Source organism: Urtica dioica, chromosome 11 (assembly GCF_054948205.1).
Source record: "Urtica dioica subsp. dioica isolate 48M chromosome 11, U.dioica_male_clone48M_v1_H2, whole genome shotgun sequence".
Classification (NCBI taxonomy): Eukaryota; Viridiplantae; Streptophyta; class Magnoliopsida; order Rosales; family Urticaceae; genus Urtica; species Urtica dioica.
This window is the reverse complement of record NC_142766.1, coordinates 11,386,062-11,406,798: the sequence shown is the minus strand read 5'-3', so window position 1 is coordinate 11,406,798 and position 20,737 is coordinate 11,386,062. Positions and strand designations below refer to the sequence as shown.

The following is a 20,737-nucleotide window of genomic DNA, read 5'->3' as shown; positions in this document are numbered from 1 at the left end:
TTTTAGAGCTTTTGGAAGAGGAAAAAGTGTTCTTCACCGGAATTGACAACCCAACGAGTTCTTCTCCGAATTCATTCGTTCTTCTTTTCTTCTCTTCTTTTATTTATTTTATCGCTCTAGATCATTGTTGAACCTTGTTTTTATTTAATATGAAGTTATGAACTCTCTTTTGCTTTCATTATCCGCTATTTTAATGATGTTGAACCATGATTATTGTTTTATGTTTGATGATGATCATGAACACCATTAGAGACTAGGTTTCTTATGAGATTTTGATGTAGCCGGGATTGATGAGGTAAGGGGGTTCGTTAGGATTAGATAATAATTGTTTCATTCGTTATTATGGATTGCTTGACGTGAATTATGCTTAATGCTTTGTAGTGCTTGATCACAATTAGAATTGTATGATTGTTTAGCTACTAGAGAGAGTAAATAATCGTGCTTTTATTCATGTCTTCATAGTTGATCATAGGTTAGTAGAAAATCTATGAAATTTATGTAATCGTTTGAACTCTTGTCGTATTGCGTGTGATTGTTCTAATAGGATTAGAAGCCGAGATGATAACAATCTGTCAATTACATAAGTTTGCTAGAACACTTGAGATAGACTAGTGAATATCGTTGATAGTGTGAGATTAGCATCCATAGGAGTGTGTTTTGTTGTTCAAACCCGAAACCCCCAACCTAATTAGTTCCGGTGAAATCGTGATCCGTATTTTCTAATTTTCAAAAAACTCGTTTTAAATTCTTTATTTATTTTTGTAGTTGTTTCAAAGCCTCGTCATTTTTTCACTTGAAATAATTTCGCTACAAGTTTAAGTAAATCGTTAAAAATCGCTAGTCCTTGTGGGTTCGACACTCTATACTCCAATTTTATATTACTTGGAATTTTTCGCACCACCGCCGCATCACCACCTGTTAGGATTGATCCCAAAATCCTGACCTAATCAGAAAACAAAAATAATCGCAAAGAACAAATAACACGCAGATTTAAAGTAGTTTACTTTCTATGCGAAAACTACATCCACTTTGCCGTTGCAGATTTTCACTAAAATCTAAATCGGGAGAAAATGTGTTTACAACTCTCTTGCGCTCTACAAAGAACATCGGCGTGTAGGGAATTTATAGGAAAAATGCTAGGGCTAACTGACATGCCTGAAATTCCCAAATACCATTGATTAATAACCTTTACAATATAATTTTTTCCGTAAGGTCTTCAGTCGTCACCACGGCAACGATCTTCAGTTCATCAGCTTGGTGATCGATTAGGCTCCCCACCTCTAACGTCACCCTCCGTCTTAGAAGCTATGCGCCTCTTCTTGGGATCACCGGTGGTGCTCCAACGAGGCCAAGGTTAAAATATGATGCTTAGGTAGAGAAGAGAGACCAGAGACGAGGCTGGACAAAAACGCACGGCTCTGAGTCTCGATTTCGGGTCTTTTTGGGTTTGGCCTGATTCCATTGTCGCAATGTCCATTTTCCTCCACCGCAACGCCACCTTGCCGCAGATCTTCACTCATATTCCTCTCGGAATCTTGGAGCCTCTGCTTGGGATCAGTGATGGTGATGCCCAAGAGAATCACGACAGTTATCGGTGCTCCGACCAGAAATTCAAGCGGGCCTCTTAAACATGATGAAATTCAGCATCGTCACAGAGCTTGGCCCTTTGTCAACTTGGATAATTCGGTTCACTACCTGGTTGTAATAGTGTGAAGATTTGACATAGCTGCAGTGTCAATCTGGGCCGGAATGAGAAGTAGAAAATCTCGGTAAGGAAAATAAAAGAAAATATCTGATTTTATCTTAACGTTTGCATCGTTTGAGAAGAGCTTTTCTAATGTACCCGATAGCATATTGTCTCCAACTGACACATTGGTTTGTTTTAGAGAAATTCCATTTTGTAGACCTCAAAAGTGAAGAAATATCGAGGCTAGACCCACTAGTCCAAAAATATACAAAACTAGGCTTTTAACTTATTTTTTGGACAAAAATGCCCTTTTAGCCCATATAACCCATATTTCTCTCATTCTCTTCTCAAATCTGTCATTCTCTCTCATTCTCCGTCATTTGTCTCTCCATTTAGTTGAATTCGGTAAAAAATGGGTAAGTTCACTTATTTAGGTAAGTTGGTAGATCTAGGTAAAAGTTTATGGAATTTCACGTTATTTCCGATGAAATCCAATAGTATATGATAGAATTTAACTACAATTTCCGATGAAAATCATGTCGAAAAAGGAAAAAAAAGATGAAAATTTATGATAGTTTTGGATGAAATCTAATGGGTTCCGATGAATTAAGCAGAGTTCCAATGAACTCCAATTTTTTCCCGACCTTATCTGATGAGTTTCGACCCTTTTCGATGACTTCAGACGACTTCCGATAGTTTTCGATGCTTTTATGATTTTATTGAGTTTTTGGTGTTTTTGCAGTTTTTATCTTGTTTGACGACACGTGAGAGAAAGGACACTTATGGGTGTTCAGTAATGCAGTTACACTTAAGACGATCGATGTAGACATATTCACGTTCGACTTAAAACTTGGGTACGATTCCAATGGCTCCTGCTTTTTGAAGAACGATGCTGACGTTTCGTATTATATGAAGCACAAAAATCGTAAAAGATTTTCCCTTTGTGTAAGCTTGATATCGAAAGAAATCATAGTGTCAAGTGCATAACGAGGAGTAGCTAAAATGAAAATTGTGATGATTGAAGAATTGACTCGCTTTGAACCGAACACAAGACTGAATAATCTTATTATCAACGACCGACACAATGTTCTTATCATCAACAACAGACACAATGGTGGTGAAGATGACTTGCATAAGGGTGAAGAAGATACTTGTACAAGGGTGCAAAGAAGAAGTGTACATGCGTGACAGAGATGATTACCACAATAGTGACAGATATGATGAAGTAAACATTGACGGATGTGATGAACACAATAGTGACGGAGATGATAGACAGAACGGGGACAAAGGGGATGGACACAACAGTGACAGATGTGAAGAATATGAAGAATTTGCGAACTCCGAAGAATATGAATAATTTATAGTTAATTTTACATTACCCTCGGGAGACTGTCAACTGTCACGTGAGCTTCCTAGAATAGGTTCACTAATGGAGTGCGTGCTTTATTCATGGAAAGCGCTCGAGTTCACACCCGATGACGTTGTGAAGGAAGAACCAAAACCAATTTCCAAGTCAATATCCAACCTAGAAATAAGTCGTTTCTCTTCATTGAAAGATTATCTTTAAGCACAAATCTAATTCAGGGTTAGTCTCTAAATTTGAGAGGCTGATCAACTGTCAAACACAACTACGCACACATGAATTCAACTTACACAAGCCAAATCACAAGATCATGATCCCGGGGTTGTTACATAGTGTTACTCAACTGAGCTACTCTCTCTCTCTCTCTCTCTCTCTCTCTCTCTCTCTCTCTCTCTCTATATATATATATATATATATATATATATATAAACGCTAAGCCTTCTGTAAATTATAAGTTACACTAAATGAGCGGTTGGATTTTATACGGTAAGATGTCTTTCACGAAATGCTTTAACTAAGCTAAAACCGAAATTAAGATTAATTCGATATTCACCAGGAAGAAGGCCATTCTCAACTCCTGTAATGCAATAAATCAATAGTAAGCGACGAATACCGTGCAAGACAAAATCAATGTAAACATGTCCATAATCCATTCCTTTAAACAATATCGCATTACAAGAGCGATGACAAATTAGGATAAAACTCGTTCAAAACCACTGCATTGTACTATAATACACCCGGTGGATAGTACATTGATCCAGACAGAGAGAATGTGGATCATGGTTACAGGAACCATACCCGGATAGTGAGAAATCAATAGCCCACCAACCCTTGTTTGCTAAACGGTTTTGTTTTCTGCCAATATACTATCTAGCAACGATTCACAGGCGTCTTCAAGTATATCCAAAACCTGCCACAAAATTTAACTTTGTACATTACATAACCTGAAGCTGTAGTAGATAACTATTGCCAACACACAAAAGCTTGAATGGAGAAACATGTGCGCTTCTAAAGGTGTGAATGAAACCAGTTAGATTTAGGAAGGGTCAAAACGCAGATTTCAACATTGACCTGGTTTTTATTTTCAAGTCATTAAAATATCTGGAAATGCAAAACCATAATGACATGACAAATGATTCAAGTGTTTGTTAGAAATTATTATGATGATGATGGGTTACCTTGTCAAAGCCTTGTTGTCCCCCGTAATAAGGATCCGGGACTTCAGTTTCCTCATGCCTCTTACAGTAAGAACACATTAGCTTGACCTGCATTAACCTAACATTTAATGAGAACATGCAAAAAATAGAAGAAAAATAAAACTCTAAGAAGTACCATCACAACCTTCTTGTGGGCATCATCAGGTATAGGGTCTCTGAACTTCCATCTGTTGAACGCCTCCAAAATATCCGCTAAACAAAAGAACCAGATTGAACGAGTTAGGCGATAAACAATCAAGCCGAGGCAACACGGAATGCAAGGACACCAAGCTATATCCTGTGCCTACCTTTGTTTTGCTTGTCCATGGCGAGAATCAGATCAAAGTCTACAAAATCGGAGGGCTTGATTGGCCTAGATATTGACGTTATCTCAATCCCGCGCCTTTTCGCGGTTGCCTTCATCCTTGGGTCAGCTTGATTTCCCTTCACAGGGGACAAAATATCAAGCATGCCCTTCCTCTTTAATTTATGACATTCAACTCTTTCAAATCGCCAATGTTCTCTCAAAGTTTTCAGACACCATAAGTAAACAGGCTAGTTTCCGAATTAATATTTCCCCATCTAATTTAATACTCTTTAAGGAAAAAGAACAGCCATGTATTTATCATCTTCACATCCATCAAAAGCAAAGCCAAACTAATGCACTTGGTTATGTTCACACAGATTAAATTCTACCATTAAATCCTGGGTCCTCTTTACATTCACACGTGAGGGCAATTATAACAGATGTACATCAAGAAAGATGAGATCTTTAGCATATCATAATCCGGAATGAAAAGTAGCGATTAGTTAGTTTAATAATAATACCTCATGGTAATTAATAGTCCCAGCAGAGTCTATGTTGAAGTTAGGATTCAAAGCCCTTTTGTTGACCAAGTCAGTAAAGACCCCTTCAGCGGCTGGGCTTCTACAGATGTTTCCTAAGCAAACGAAGAGCACTGAGAAGGGTTTGGTCGTCGCCTCTGAACCAGAAACTCTCGACTCCGACTCTGAAGAAGCCATGGACGCGCTGATAAAAGCCCTCTCTGACCTCACCAATCCCCAAGTGAGTTTTCTTGTAGGCGTTTGAAATCGCAGAAACGGGTGTTTTGTGGAGACAGCGTCGCAGGTGTGGCAGAACCGTAAATTTAGTGTAGTGACGGGTCTCCAACTGTGCAATGACAAGAAGGCACTCATTTCTTTATCTTTAATTTAGTATTTTGTTGTGGACTTCGTCAAATACTTTATGGCGTTAGGGTTGGGCTATTATTTGAAGAAGAAGAAAAAAAAATGAGTGGTGTTATTGTGAAAGCTTTTCATGCAAGTTAATTGGACATGCTACGAGAAGATGTGGCAGATCAATGAGGATAGACCATGCTTGACTAGTTGGGTCATATATATATATATATATATATATATATATATATATATATATATATATATATATATATATTGAATAAAAAGGGTCGAACCAATTATATTGGCTTCCCTCTTAATAGGATTGGGCAAAGAGACATGGAAAATTTTCAACATACTCCAAATGAGAGATTTCTAATACTCCAATTTAGTTTGGTAAGTTTATTGGACTTAGATATTGTGAGTGTAGGAATCAATCCCACCTAATACATTCAGTTAGGCTCAGACCCAATAAGCCCGATATCGGCAAATGAAATCAGCCCGACTTCGAGCCCAGTTCGTCAAGAGCAATCCGCTTCATCATCGGCCCAAGCCCAGTCCGCTCAGGTAGAATCAACTATCCATCAAGACCAAGTCTGAACCTTCTCACTGTCAGCCCGGAAGCGGTCTCTATCCTATCTTTTTGCCACTCCAGCTCAAGTCAGCACGCAGCTGGCACCTCAAAGTCCTCCAGATCGACCACGTATCCACCAGATCAACGGAAGAACGACGACAATCTTAGCTATATATACGAAGAATATGTTTTACAAGGGAGGATTTTCCTTTTTATTTTATTACTCTATGAATTCATTTAAAATTTGTACTGAAACTTTGTTGAGCTCGTCACTCCCCACTTCGTCGAGCTCGACTCCAGTTGTATTGAGTTCGATCAGCTTGTAATATAATCATTCATTTCGTTCCTCTTTGATCTCAATTATTTACCTGATGTAATTCAACTTTATTTCAATTCTTATACGACGAATTCTTGAGATCAACTTAATATAAATATATATTATATTCTAAACGTAATATATATATATATATATATATATATCTATATATATATATATAGTCTTGTGATTGTTGAGAGACCGAATCCGACGTCAACAACAAACATTGCTGTGAGTTTATTGGATTTTGTTAGGACCTCAAGGGTAGTTTTGTAATTAGAATTCATTAGTAAATGAGTTAGGAATATGATGAAACAAAATTTGAAAAATCATTTGTAAGAAATTAGTTTCTCAATTTGAAGAGAAAGGACCTCTCAAAAGTTTGATATCTTGAAAGTTCGTTAACAAAAGGAGTATAACCAACCAAACAACATAAAATGTAAATAAAACGATATAAAATTTAAGCATAACGAATATCACACATAAGATATGAAGAGCAACATGAAGTGCATATAACCCAATTAAGAAAACTTTGGATACTTTTCTAAATAACAAAAAAAAAATGGAAGCAGCTCCGTTTTTGTATTATACTCATCTAGCTTAAATTATTCACGGTTTCCCACTGCTAAACTGAATAGGGCATGCTAATAAAAATAAATAAATAATGTTTGATCTCATTGTTACGTTTTGTACACATCAATTTTGTTTCAGCACCACTTACGACCATAGCATGTAAAGCTGTCGTCGCATTCCCATTCATCCATGAACATGATATTTAACTCTATAGACTTACTCATCAATACTTTTTCACGTTACATTTTTTTTTCCTTTTTACACTGTAAGGTATAAGCTATATATATTTATGTCGAAACAAAAAAAAAAAAAAAAAAAAAAAAAAAAAAAAAAAAAAAAAAAAAGAAGAAGAGATTAGTTTTCAAGTTTAAAGCTAGAACATCTCAAACTCCGTGTGCTCTGCGCTCTCTTGTTTCCCCAAAGAAGCAGCAAAACCGGAATCGGAGAGGTTGGGCGGCACAGAGCAGCGTATGAGCGCCCAATTGAGGCCGTCAAAGAAAGGGTGTCGCTTAATCTCAGCAGCGCCTTTTACGGAGCCAAGCCGTCCCTCGGGTTCCTTCACCAACAAGCCTCGGATCAAGTCCCTGGCGTGGAAGCTGACCATGGTAGGGCTGCTCGGAAACTTGAGGCTCTTCGACGCCACGTTGGCGAGGGTCTCGTCGTTCCCCGCGGACCCCTTGAAGGGCGTCGTTCCGTACAAGAGCTCGAAGAGGAAGATCCCGAGCGTCCACCAGTCCACGCAGCTCCCGTGGCCCTCCCCTCGCACGATCTCGGGCGCCAGGTACTCGTGGGTCCCGACGAACGAGTTCGACCGCACGCCCGTGGGCTCCGCCACGAGCTGCGGCAGGGGGCCCGCGCGGGCCGGGGGCGAGGACGAGCGCTTGGTGGGGGCGAAGCACGACGACACCTGGCAGAAGGGGTCGATGCAGCTCGGGTCCCGCGCCTTCTTCGCCGGCGGTCCCGAGAGCTTCTCGACCGTCGGATTGACTGCGGCGCCTCTGAGCGAGAGGTCGAAGTCGGAGAGCATGATGTGGCCGTCCTCTCGGACGAGGATGTTTTCGGGCTTCAAGTCGCGGTACACGACTCCGAGCATGTGCAAGTATTCTAGGGCTACTAGGACCTCCGCAACATAAAACCTGCAAACAGACCATCAAGTTCATCACACACGCTGGTTCGACTACTATTTATGTTTGGTAATCCTAGTATAGCCTCTATTTGAGGGATGAGTTCTACGCGAGCTAGATAATCCACTTCTGCATTGATGTGAAAGCTGAAGCTTATATAAATTCTGAGGATGAAAGCTGACAATGGATATATGATACTGGAACTCATTGATATACATTAACAGCCGTAATGTCGGTATTAAACCCAGAATCATGACAAATGGTACCTGGCAGCTTGTTCGGAGAAGCTTCTGGTAGGCTGTTTCTGGCGCAAGACGTGCAAGTCTCCACCGGGGCAATACTCCATGACCAAGCACGAGAGCTTATCGGACACGAAGTGAGCGAAGAGCGTCGGTAGAAACGGATGGTCGAGCATCTGAAGGATGTCCCTCTCGGTCTGAGCCCTCATCATCTTCTTCCTGCTCGCCAAGAACTCGTTGTCCATCACTTTCAGGGCGAAGAGGCTGCTCGTCCCCGCCAGCTCTGCGAGGTACACCGTCCCGATGTCGCCGCAGCCGAGCCTCCTCAGAAGCTTGAAGTGGCTCAGACCCAACCCCCGGACCCGGCGTATCGCTGCCCATCTCGAGTCCCTCGACATATGGGGTCTTTTTCCTCCGGATCCGCTCATCCCGCTCACGCTACTGCTTCCCTCGCTGCTGCTCGACGCTGACGTGGCGTGCTCGTGGCTCGAATCCGTATCCACCGCTCTACTCTTGCTCCGGAACATAAAGGACTTGCTCGTCTTACCACCCGGGCACAACTTGTCCTTCCGACAGCTTTCTGTCAAATTCGAAGCCACTGCGACGACATGAGCGTCCTCGGGGACGAGCGAGACTTCGACGAAGCTCCCCTTTTCTCCCCGGCTCATCGGCAGCCCAGATGAGTCGGCCTCGACCACGACGGCTCTGTAGAGCCTCTTGATGTTTCTCGCCTCCGAGGAGGACCCAGGTGGCTTCGACTTCATCGTCGTCCTCTTCGCCGCAGCCATCTCCGATGCCTGAGATATGCACAGCCCCCGCAGAGCTTGCTTCAGGCTCGCCGGCTCTGCGACCCCGATTCCCGACGAAGCAGCGCCGCCAGACCTCATCGGCCTTTTCATGGCACTTCTCCGCAGCCGATCCTTAGCCGAACTCCTCGCCTCGATCGCCTGAAATAGACGGTTAATGTCATCTTCTATGGAATGCTTTTTCCCCGCCCTCGCAGCCAATCGATCCTTGGCTTCCTCTTCAACTTCTTCTTCTACCGACTCGACAATTTCGCTGCTGCTAACTAACACAACCATTTCTCCGGGAAAGCCAGTCCTTCACCAAAAACACTAAACCCGGCCTAAACCCATTTCTAAAGACACCGAGACAGAAGAGCACAACCACATGAAGCCAATACAGGAAACCCAACAAGTATTTCTCGTCGAGCCGAGCATTCCAAACCACACAAGTTCAAAAGACCCCCCTAAACCACCCAAACTGTCGCATATCTTTCCCTGCATTCCAGTTGTAAGACAATTCAGGCTAAACAGAGTTTGTGTGCCAAACATTTGTGTTTCGCATTCCACAACAATACAAATTGCATAAATCCAAAAACAGTAACCACAAGAGTGGAGTGGCCTGTTGAGTGACTAGACATAACTGATATGATCGCACAAATGGTAACAGATATGTTGATCCGTGGACTAACAAACAATTTAATATATCCAACAGTTATCATTAACAAGCCCAACTAGGAATTTTACAGAAAAGAAAGTAAAATAAAAACTTAAAATTTTGGCATGAATAAATTCTTTGTAAACTAGATAAATAGATACATAAGAATTATATCATATAACTTACAAAAAAATTATTTAAATTGCGAATAAAATATAGCCATTATACATCAAGCTAACAGAAATTTCTATCAATGCAAAATTTACCATCACATCTTTGCTCGATCATGTTTTTGTCTACAATGATTCACATAAGACAACAAAATCACAGGGTAAATCTGTATACATACTAAATAATCTTAAAAATGATCAATCGGCAAAAAAAAAAAAAAACTCATAAATCAAAATCACCTCAAACAATAAAAATAAAAAGGCATGGAAAGTGAAAAGGCAGAGACGTACCAGACACAGAGATCAGACCATCGCAGAAATAGAGAGATTGTTAGGGTTTTAAATACCAGGAAAAAGAATAGATGATTAATATAACTTTAGCTTTCTGGGTGGTGCGTTAGATCACGAGAAGAGCATTGATTGAATTGGTTTTGAGAGTGAATGAAGATAGAGAAAGTGAAAAGGAAAGGAAAAATCACGAGAGGTTTGAGAGAGACAAAACGCACACAGTAACAGGGCCTCTGTGATTTCTTTTGTTGCCTTGTTTGTATAATTATGGCGGAAAGAAAAACCAAATAGTCGTATAACAAATAAATATGAATTCTCCCTTTAAAACATTAAATATGAATTCATTTTTTCTTAAGGTTAGTAATTTCTTCATTTGATCTGATGTACTAGTAGAAATGAAATAACTTGTCTTGATTAAAAAAAAAAAAAAAAAATCAATAACTCTTATATGCAAAAAATAAATAATATATTAAGGAAATTCATATAATTATCTTTAGTGAGTTCATAATATACTTTGTATTATTATAATGAGATTGAAAAAGAGGCCGTACAAGGAAAAGAAACAGTCGAGTGAGGGAAAAAAATGTACTCTTCTTTTTTCTTTTTCTATGTTTTTTTTTTTTTTGAAAAGGGGAAGGATGTGTATGACAGTACGAGGGGAGAGGAAAAAGGGAGGGAAAGAAAGAAAGGAGTGGGAAAAATTCGTACTCCGACGTGCTAAGTTCGTTCGTAGATCCTCTCGCTTTCATATAAATATATAATTTGGAATAATTATATTATATTGGCATTTCAACACGTGCATTGCACGTGTATAGTTCAATGTTTGTCCATGAAGCCAATATGTGCCAAATTTGTGAGAGAGGAATAAATAAGATATTTGCTTGTAAATAAAGATTAACTAGATCAAATGAAGGTATAAAATTTGGATAAAAATCAGTTGGATGTCAAATTTTTTATGAGAAAAATCAGGTTTTTCCGTACATAGAGTCCCTTAATATTATGATTGTACTTTTGTCCTCAACATTTTTTTAGGGTATTGTAGCGAAATAGCTAAAATGAAACTATAAAATTTGTTTTTAGCCTATGTTTCACAATTTTTAGGGAAATAGCCAACATGATTATGTGGCAATAATTAAGGTCTTATTTACCCTTATTTATTAATAAATTCGTCATTTTCTCTCTCCTATTTTTTTCTACACTTTTTTTTACATAAAAACTTCAAAAAAATCATATCTATCTCATATGAACTCGAAATTGAATGATTCCAAATTCTACGGATTTGTGACGCCGAGATCTTCAAAAATAGATTCATTGTGTTTGATGAAAAATAATGTTTAATACCATAGATGTAGAAAAATCTACCTTAAATATGGAAATAACTGAAATTTTTTGAAATTATCAAAAAAAATAAATGGAAATGTAAATATGATGCATTAAAAATAATTTTTATCAAACACAATGGGTCTATTTTTGAAGATCTTGACGCCACGAATTTGTAGGATTTGAAATCACTGAATTTCGAGTTCGTATGAGAAAGATACAAATTTTTGAAGTTTTGATGCAAAAAAAATTATTTGAAAAAAAATAGGAGAGAGAAAGTGACGAATTTATTAATAAATAATGGCAAATAAGACCTTAATTATTGCCGCATAAGCCATTTGGCTATATCCCTAAAAATTGTCAAACATAGGCTAGATCCAAAATCACATGTTTAAAGTGGCCTAAATAGTTACAAATATCTTTTAAGTATTTGACACATAAACTATTGATTTCGTAGTAATTTAGTCCTTTTTTTTTTAATCGTGGGCAGTACCAGTGGCGGAGCTAGAAATTCACTTGAGAAGGGGCACAAAGAAACTAACAACAAAAATCATAATTTAATTCATTACAATTGTCCTCTACGGTTACCCATACATTGAAAATATTGCATAATACTTTCATTTTCAACTTTATCGAAAATATCTTTCTCTATGTATACGATCAAACTCTCATTCATCCATTTATCATTCATCCGATTGCGTAATTGACTCTTCACAATAGCCATAGCAGAAAATGCTCTCTCAACTGCAGCGGTAGCAACGGGAAGAATAAGTGCTAAGTTCAAGAGCTTATAGACCAAAGGGTACACTTGATTTCTTTTTGTCTTCACCATGTTTTTAGCGAGATCACCAATACCTCCTAGTTGTGAAAAATCCATGCTAGAACGAACATCACAAATATAATTTTCAAGTTGGTCGTCAAGTTTCAAAAGGTCGATTGGAGAAAAGTCTTCCGGATAGTGCTTAGCAAGACATATTAATCTTCCTTTATCAAAAGAAGAGAACAAATCACGAGGGCATAAACAAGCTATACAAAGAAGCAATTCCGTGTTCACCTCGGTAAAACGGTCATTTAGCTCTCGAAGTTGCATATCGATGACGGCATAAAATATATCAACTTTGAAGTGATGCAAGTTTGTAACCTCTTCCACGTTGCGCCGCGATCGACCTCGCATAACAAATCTATCATTCATCCTCGGTATATCTATATTGTACTTTTTGCAAAAAGAATGGATATTATCAAGTAACGACTCCCATTCTTCATTTCTCATCTTTTGAAGTTGTGTATTGGCTATCTTCACAAGATTCATCGCATTTACAATATCTTGATCTTTTCGTTGTAATGCCTTCGACAACTCGTTCGTGCTCCCCAACATCTTTCTCATCAAATGCAAACTAAAAACAAACTCAAATGATTGGATCGTATCCAAGAGGCTATTTGCTTCACATCTTTGTTCCATGCTTAATTTGTCATCTACAATCTTTTCAAGAACATCAATGATAGAGGGAAACATGTGAATCACACTTATCAAAGTGTCATAATGTGAACTCCAACGTGTCTCACCCGGCCTTTTAAGAGTGGTAGATTGATTTAAGCCTTTTCCACTTAGCATATCACCACTCTTTAATGCCTCATCGTTCACCACAACTTGTTTTTCATGAAGCATGTCACAACGCTTTGAGGAAGATCCGACGACGTTCAGTAAAATAGAAATTGTACCAAAGAAGGATGCTATATGTATTTGTTTCTTTGCCACGCCGACAAGAGCTAACTGAAGTTGATGAGCAAAGCAATGAATATAAAAAGCGGATGGATTTTGCTTCAAGATTAGTGCTTTTAGGCCATTGAATTCACCTTGCATATTGCTAGCCCCGTCATATCCTTGCCCACGCAATCTTGACATACTCAAACCATATTTAGAAAACAATTTATCAATCGCTGCCTTTAACGAGAGAGCAGTGGTACTCGCAACATGTTCAACACCAACAAATCGTTCGATTATATCTCCATTCTTGTTCAAATATCGCAAAACTATAGCCATTTGTTCCTTCATAGAAACGTCACGAGATTCATCTACTAACACGGCAAAGAGTGCATCACCAATATCTTTAATGATAACATCAAGAGTAATAGCAGCAGCAGCAGATACAATATCTTTCTGAATATCCGGTGACGTTAGTTTATTATTTTCTGGAGCCTTGTCTAGCGAGACATTCTCTATCGCATCATTATGAGCACACAAAAATTTCAACAACTCCAGAAAGTTACCTTGATTGGTTGAATGTTCAGATTCATCATGACCACGAAACGCGAGACCTTGTCGTAGAAGAAAGCGGACACAATCAACAGATGCATTTAGGCGAGTCCGATACTCACTACGAGATACCTCTGTATGGTTGGAGAGAATTGTCTGAATATGTTGATCTTGATTCTTCAAAGCCTCGTAGTTCTTCCAAGCATTGTTATGAGCACTGCCTATCCCTCCTACATGCTTTTGAAAATTTTCCTATTTCTTCCAATTTGAATATCCAAGCCCAACAAAAGAATCGCCACCGGATTGTTCTCCACAATTTGATCTAAAAAGATAGCAACATATACAATACGCTGCATCTTTTTCAATACTATACTCTAACCAACTTTCGTACTCTAGAAACCAATCGCGGTTAAAACGTCTTGATTTTGTTCCAAATTTGTAAACGGAAAAGAATGATCTTTGGGTTGACATGGACCTTTAAGCATATAATGTCGTCGAACTCGATCGCGCAAATTGGGATGATATGTGATGATAGGAAGTCGAAGACCGGGATCGGTGGGAAGAGCTTCAACACTAAATTCATCATTGTCCACCTTTGCATTTTTTTCAATATGCCATTTGTCTTGACATTGAGATTCTAATTTTCTCTTAAAATATTTACCAATACCTAAGCCAAAAATATTAAACAATAACCATAGTCAAACCAAGGATCGAAATACCGTTACCGTTACCGTTCCGAGCCTTTGAATTTACTGGTAACCCCCCGTACCGTAAAGGAATACCGGGGGAAGCGAGAAAAAAAAAGGAAACCGGTACCGTTCAACTTACCGTTACCGTAGAGGAATACCGTCAAATACCGTATTTACCGAGGGGAATTCATAAAATAAATATACAAAAAAAGCATACAAAGTATGTAGGATACAATTCATAAAATTAAAAATAGTGTAAAATGTTTCAACACAATATAAAATTACAAACACAACAAAAATAAGTTCAATAGTACAAAACAAAATGATAAAATACAACGCAATTCATCAAATATTATAGTTCAACAAATTCAACATAAAATGGATATAAATGAAATGACTACTCATAGCGAACATACAATGGTCATACTCGAAATTTTAAGCTTAATGTTGTAAATTAAGTACGTCAAAAGGACGAGAAAATTATGTAAATTAATTTTTTAAGAATTATTTTCATCATTTTGGGTTTGGAATAATGAGTTTATCGAATTAATTTGAAATATATTAAGGTAAGGAGAACGAATGAATTATGAGAAACCTTTTATATATATAAGAAAGAATGAATCAATTTGAATCAATAAATTAAATAAACCGTACTACAGACTTCTCTTTAAAAAATCAAAGTGATACAAAAATCACTTCTTTGAGCCAACGAGATTCAGCCACGTGTCCCACTCACCCTATCTCTCCTTCTTCTTCGTTGGGCCAAGGGGTGAGTCTGGGATTTCAAAATTTCTTCCCTGTTTCTCTGATTTCTCGTCCAAGTCCTTCACCCCAAGGGAACGGCGCTCAGATCTCGACCACCCAGGTTCTCTCGCCGAGCTTCGTGGAAAGCGCCATCCCAGGTTCGCCGGGTCTTCTTCCTCGCGCGCTCGGCCGGACGCCGCCTCCGCCGGAACCACCGGAAACTTCCGGTTTTGGTGGTTCCGGTGCCGGGGAGCTCCAAAAAGGGGGAACCGGACCGGTTCCCGTCCGGTTCCCCCGGTATTTAAATCCTTGAGTCAAACTTTAGCAATTTTATAAACATTAGCTAATAAAAATCATCATCAATAGAATACTTCAATCATATAAAAAAAATCATCTGCATTATTTGGGAATTGAAGTGAACAAATAAGAAAATAAATTTTTAATTGCTAAGTGATACCTTGAGAATGAGAAGTCATGGAGTTGGAGTGAACAAGACCTAGTGGTGAATTTTTTAAAATGGTTAAGTGGATTTTTTTGTCTGCTGCGTATGAGTTTTTGAAGAAGAAGAAACAAAAGATATTTGGAGTTGGAGTGGAGAAGAAGTTGTACGGTTATTTTCTCTTAATGTATATATAATTTATTTTATTCCTTTAGACTTAAAATGGCTGTGAAAATGGGCTGTAAAAATGGGCTGCCGTGGTCTTTTAATTATTTATTTAAAGAAATAAAATTACTGCTATTATTGTGATTGGGGGTAGTACACAGACAGAGTGACAGTGGGTGATACGTCTTGTGATATCTTATGCTATACCAAATATATATATATATATATATATATATATATATAAAATTTTTTTTTTTTTAAAAGTCAGGAGGGGCACGTGCCCACTCTGGCCCCCATCTCCCTCCGCCTTTGGGCAGTACCACGCAAATTATATTAGAACCATCACTTAAGTGGCAGAGGAATAATGCACTCTTTTCCAAATATTTTGTTATGAAATTCGAAATCTAAAGAAATTTAAACTTTTTTACAAATTTGAGTGACTTGTTAATTTTATTAAAGATACTAATTAAAATTAACTTTGTGTACGTGTTTAATTTCATAAAAGGAAAAAATAATAAGAAAATCAAATAATACAAAATCAATAATTTACATACTAAAGTATGTATTAAAAAAATTAAAAGTCAAAATACTAAAATCATAATAATTCAAACTAATATCAACTACGTAGTTAAAATATCCGGTTTCATATTATTTCCTCTATCATTTTATTTTAATTATGTCCAACTAATTACTTTTAACGCTTGATGGTGATTTTAAACATGCGACATGAAATAATAATTGAGACTTATAGAATTCGTTAAATTCCCAATGAGCGATACTTTGGGTACTTCTTCCAATGCAAATATCATGAAAATTCCTCCCATCTCCTCTTCCACACTTCAAGAGCTAGGACTACCATGAAGATTAATAGCGTTCGACTTCGTAAAAATGCAGTGCTCAATAAGGTTACATACTTGGGTCGCATAGCTAGCTACTACTACATAACACATGGGACAATAGCTACGTATAATGACCACTTGAAACCGACAATGGGGGATACTGAGCCTTGTCGTTTGTTCTCACTCAGTGAGGAGTTTAAGTACGTGACTCTACGTCATGATGAAAAGATGGAGCTGGCAAAGCTGTTAGATCGTGTTCCCATTTCCATCAACGAAAGCTTGGAAGAGCCAAGTGCCAAGATCAATGTTTTGTTGCAAGCTTATATCTCACATCTGAAGCTCGAAGGCCTCTCATTGACATCTTACATGGTGTATATTACTCAGGTTGTTATCTTTGACTTTTTGATATTTTATTTTGTTTTTGGTTACCCTCTCATTAACCCCATCTCATTTGGTCCTCTTCCATTTATTATTGCTAATTGCTCAATTTTTTTTCTTTTTTTAATATTTTCAGAGTGCTGGACGACTTATGCGAGCTCTATTTGAGATTGTTTTGAACGAGGATGAGCACAAGTCGCAGAAAAGGCTCTAAACTTGTGCAAAATGGTCAACAAGAGAATGTGGAGTGTCCAAACACCGCTTCGCCAATTCCATGGTATATCCAACGATATCTTGTTGAAGTTGAAAAAGAATGGCTTGGTCTGGGAAATGTACTATGAGCTCTCGTCGCAAGAGCTCCGAGAAACGATTCGTGGTCCGAAGAAGGGCAGAAAGTTGTACAAGTTCATTCACCGATTCCCAAAGCTGAATCTCGTGGCGCACGTGTAGCCAATCACTCGCTCCATCTTGAAGGTTGAACTTAGAATCACGCCTGATTTCCGATGGGGGAGAAAGTTCACGGGTACGTGGAGCAGTTATGGTTCATTGTGGAAGACAACGACAAAGAATATATTCTTCACCACTAGCTGTTCATACTGAAGAAACAGTTCATTGACGAGTAGTACCGGCCTATAGTATAGGCAAGCAAGGCTTGGTCTAGGGCCCACTGTTTTAAATATATACCCAATTTCACAAAATTTTAGATATATATTATACATATACCCAATCCAAGAAAAATATAAACTATATATATGCCCAATCCGAAAAATTTGATTGTATTTTTTCTTTTATATTTAAATTTTTATTATTATTGAAAGGCCCAAAAATATTATTTCGCCTAGAGCCACTAATGAGTTTGGGCCGACCCTGTTAACGAGCCCCCGCCACCACATTACTCCATTCGATTTGTATTAGATAGGTGGCTCGGTGCGCAGAGTGTCCTGCCCATCTCTTTCCGACACTTTATCCTCTCATAAAAGTATCCTCCATCGATGGAGTTGCTGGAATTGTAGCCGTTGCCCATTTCTGCTCTGAGAAACCCATCGTACGATCATCTGATTGGGAATACAAGTACTTCAATCCCGTCCAGACTCATGTCATCATTGTCCTTTACGACTAGGACGGCAATGTCTTGGTCGCCGCACTGATGGGGAGAGTGGGAAGACGGTCTGTGCAGAGTTTGTTGTTCTGAGGAATCTCCAAAAGGGCTGTGATAACATGCGAGTGGTGTATATCACACCTGTCGAGATCCACATCCACGGCGTGGATCTGGCCAACTTCGAGGCTATCGTCCAGCTCATCACGAATGTGCTGCAGATGATGTTCCGTCAAAACCGGGCAAATGCGTGATCCTCTTCCACACTCACCGCAAAGAGTACTACATGAAGTTATGTACGGGGAATGCCCAATGGAGAGCCTTTTCCACCGCTACTTGAAAATGGCTCTCCATCGAGTGCTTCAGCTCGTCCCTGACCTCCAAGACGAGGCGTACAAGGTGGCAGTGGCAGTGGCAGTGAGCTCCTTGACATCGCCGACTTCTAGAGGCGTACGAGGTGGCAGTGGGCCCGGGGGACGCGGTGACCCTGGAGCGGTCTGCGGAGGAAGGGTGGTGGGCGACACAAAGGCCAACTCGCAGCTCGTTATCAAGAGGCTCGCTCTGCACAAAAAGTCCAAGGTGAAGGTTGAGTTCAGGACACACTCAGAGTCGGGGACCAATGCCTACACATTGTGCTTCATGTGTAAGCCTATCTGGGATGCGATCAGAAGTACACCTTCATGGTTGACGTCAAAGAGGACGGTGAATGAACGGACGACATGAGTTATTATTATGCTGTTTCTTTCTGGGAATTACTGTTTGTTTTGTTTTAACTTTAAACTACATGGATGTTTACTCATATGCTAGTTGCAATACCATCGTTCGGAAGTTGACATTTACTCACATCAAGTACTCACCGCAGAAATACATTCATTCGACATTAGTGTGTTTCTCGTTCTTTTGAATTTGTGTTGTGCTGAAATATGTGAGAAATATTTAATCGAGAGATAGGCCGGTAAAAAACTCCCGAGTTCTGAAAATTTTCAATCTTTTTTTTCTTTTCTTTTTTCACTACCATTGTTCTTTACAAAGAAATATACATCAACACCACACAATCAGGGGCTTGACAAAAAAAATAAAAAAAAATCATGTGAAGAAGATGCTACAAATATGCGAAAGCATATCTCATGTCATTTTATAATGATATTACTGTCAGAGAGTTGATCACTCAAGAAAGACGATAGCTCTAGTAGGTGCAAGAGAACTTTATATCTTTAATCTAACATTATTATATTGCCAACAATTTATTCTATAAATAAGTTGCATCGTCATTTATAATCCTTCGGACTTTGACTTTCACTTTGCTTTCAGCTTCACTTTTCTCTTGTCTTCATCCAAGTCTGCATAGTAATTTTTATTCTGGTAAAGAAGTAATTCTAAAAAAAACCTCATTCTTCATCCATCCCAGAATATTCGAAACAATGATTCTCCATAACAATCATTATGATCAGTTGTTGGTGTAATTGAGTGACGTTCATCATCATCAGAAACTGATGTTGTTTTGATCGGCGATTTGGAATCATTCGTTTCGGAACCTAGTATTTTTTAACAAAGATAAATTCGTTTTTTCATAATAAAAAAAAAATGAGAGAATAAATTGGTATATGAATTTTGCGATTTCAGAAGCGAACATTATACTTCATCCTTGTCAACAATATTGTAAGTGTTATTAGTTAAGGGTATTTTGAGAATTTCAAATCCCTGTTAGCCTTAATATTTTTTCTATAAATACCCTATGCGCCGATGTTTTATTGTAGAGCACAAGAGAGTTGAAACATTGTTTTTCTCCTGATTTGGGTTTTCAATGAGAATCTGCAGCGACAAAGTGAACGTACATTTCTCATTAAAAGTGAATCACTATAAATTCGTGTGTGATAATTTTGTTTTTTGTGAATTTTATCTTTTATTTTATGTTGGATTTGTGTGTCGAATCTTAACAAATACGCCATTTGCATGTAAACTTGATAAGTTTCAAATTGGTAACTGTTTTCTACATCCGAACTAGAAATATGTCTTCTGAAATGAAGGTAACGGCCTTCATATATTTCTTCTTGTCAATAATACGTCATTTTCTTGTAAAGCCGATAGGTTCAATATTTTAATTATTATAAAGATCGATATGTGTCGGTTTCAAATTGGAAACCTTTTTCCTTCACAACTATAACTTTTTCAGCCATTATCAAATGACAATGGCTTTCTGACCTGATCTAGACTCGTTGGATGTCTCATGCTTAACCAATTCAATTCGAAGTGTCCATTTTGTCTTTAATAACTATTAACCATACTAGATTTCAATAAATGTTAACAAGATTTCAATAGTTGTTAACCAGATTTCAATATACCAATATTTTGAACTAGATTTCAATATTTGTTAACCAAATTAAAAAATTGTTGACCAAATTTCAAAAATGGTAAACCAGATTTTAATAGTTGTTGACCAGATTTTAATAATTGTTAACCAAATTCCAATGATTGTTGACCATATTTCAAACACAATGGTATTTTTGTCCGGAGAAAAGAGAAACGATTACTGACAAAATGTTTTGAAAACATGATTGATCTATGAAAAGTGACGCACGTTTTAGGCTAGTTATGTAATTCTCCCTATATTAGATAAGGTCAGGGCCCATGTGATTAGATTATTATCATTTTTTTTTTTGCAGTTAT

General features: G+C 38.2%; 3 protein-coding genes and 1 pseudogene across 3 annotated transcripts; 1 reads left to right on the top strand and 3 right to left on the bottom strand.

The window, feature by feature from the left end:
• Window positions 1–3,625: 3,625 nt before the first annotated feature.
• Window positions 3,626–5,529, bottom strand: LOC149381224 (protein-tyrosine phosphatase). The gene is made up of 5 exons (XM_089630056.1): window positions 5,075–5,529; window positions 4,555–4,690; window positions 4,392–4,459; window positions 4,229–4,315; window positions 3,626–3,960 (listed from the first exon to the last, which is right to left on the bottom strand). The coding sequence occupies exons 1-5, from the start codon at window positions 5,441–5,443 to the stop codon at window positions 3,889–3,891; spliced, it is 732 nt and encodes a 243-aa protein (XP_089486182.1). The 5' UTR covers window positions 5,444–5,529; the 3' UTR covers window positions 3,626–3,888.
• A 1,437-nt stretch (window positions 5,530–6,966) lies between these two features.
• Window positions 6,967–10,409, bottom strand: LOC149381223 (serine/threonine-protein kinase D6PK-like). Its single transcript, XM_089630054.1, has 3 exons — window positions 10,150–10,409; window positions 8,276–9,528; window positions 6,967–8,021 (listed from the first exon to the last, which is right to left on the bottom strand). Exons 2-3 carry the CDS (start codon window positions 9,328–9,330, stop codon window positions 7,259–7,261), a joined length of 1,818 nt encoding a protein of 605 aa, XP_089486180.1. The 5' UTR covers window positions 9,331–9,528; window positions 10,150–10,409; the 3' UTR covers window positions 6,967–7,258.
• A 1,622-nt stretch (window positions 10,410–12,031) lies between these two features.
• On the bottom strand, window positions 12,032–13,522 carry LOC149381222 (uncharacterized). Its single transcript, XM_089630055.1, has one exon. It carries the CDS (start codon window positions 13,517–13,519, stop codon window positions 12,032–12,034), a length of 1,488 nt encoding a protein of 495 aa, XP_089486181.1. The 5' UTR covers window positions 13,520–13,522.
• A 3,092-nt stretch (window positions 13,523–16,614) lies between these two features.
• On the top strand, window positions 16,615–18,324 carry LOC149381221 (DExH-box ATP-dependent RNA helicase DExH12-like; annotated as a pseudogene).
• The last annotated feature ends 2,413 nt before the right edge of the window (window positions 18,325–20,737 follow it).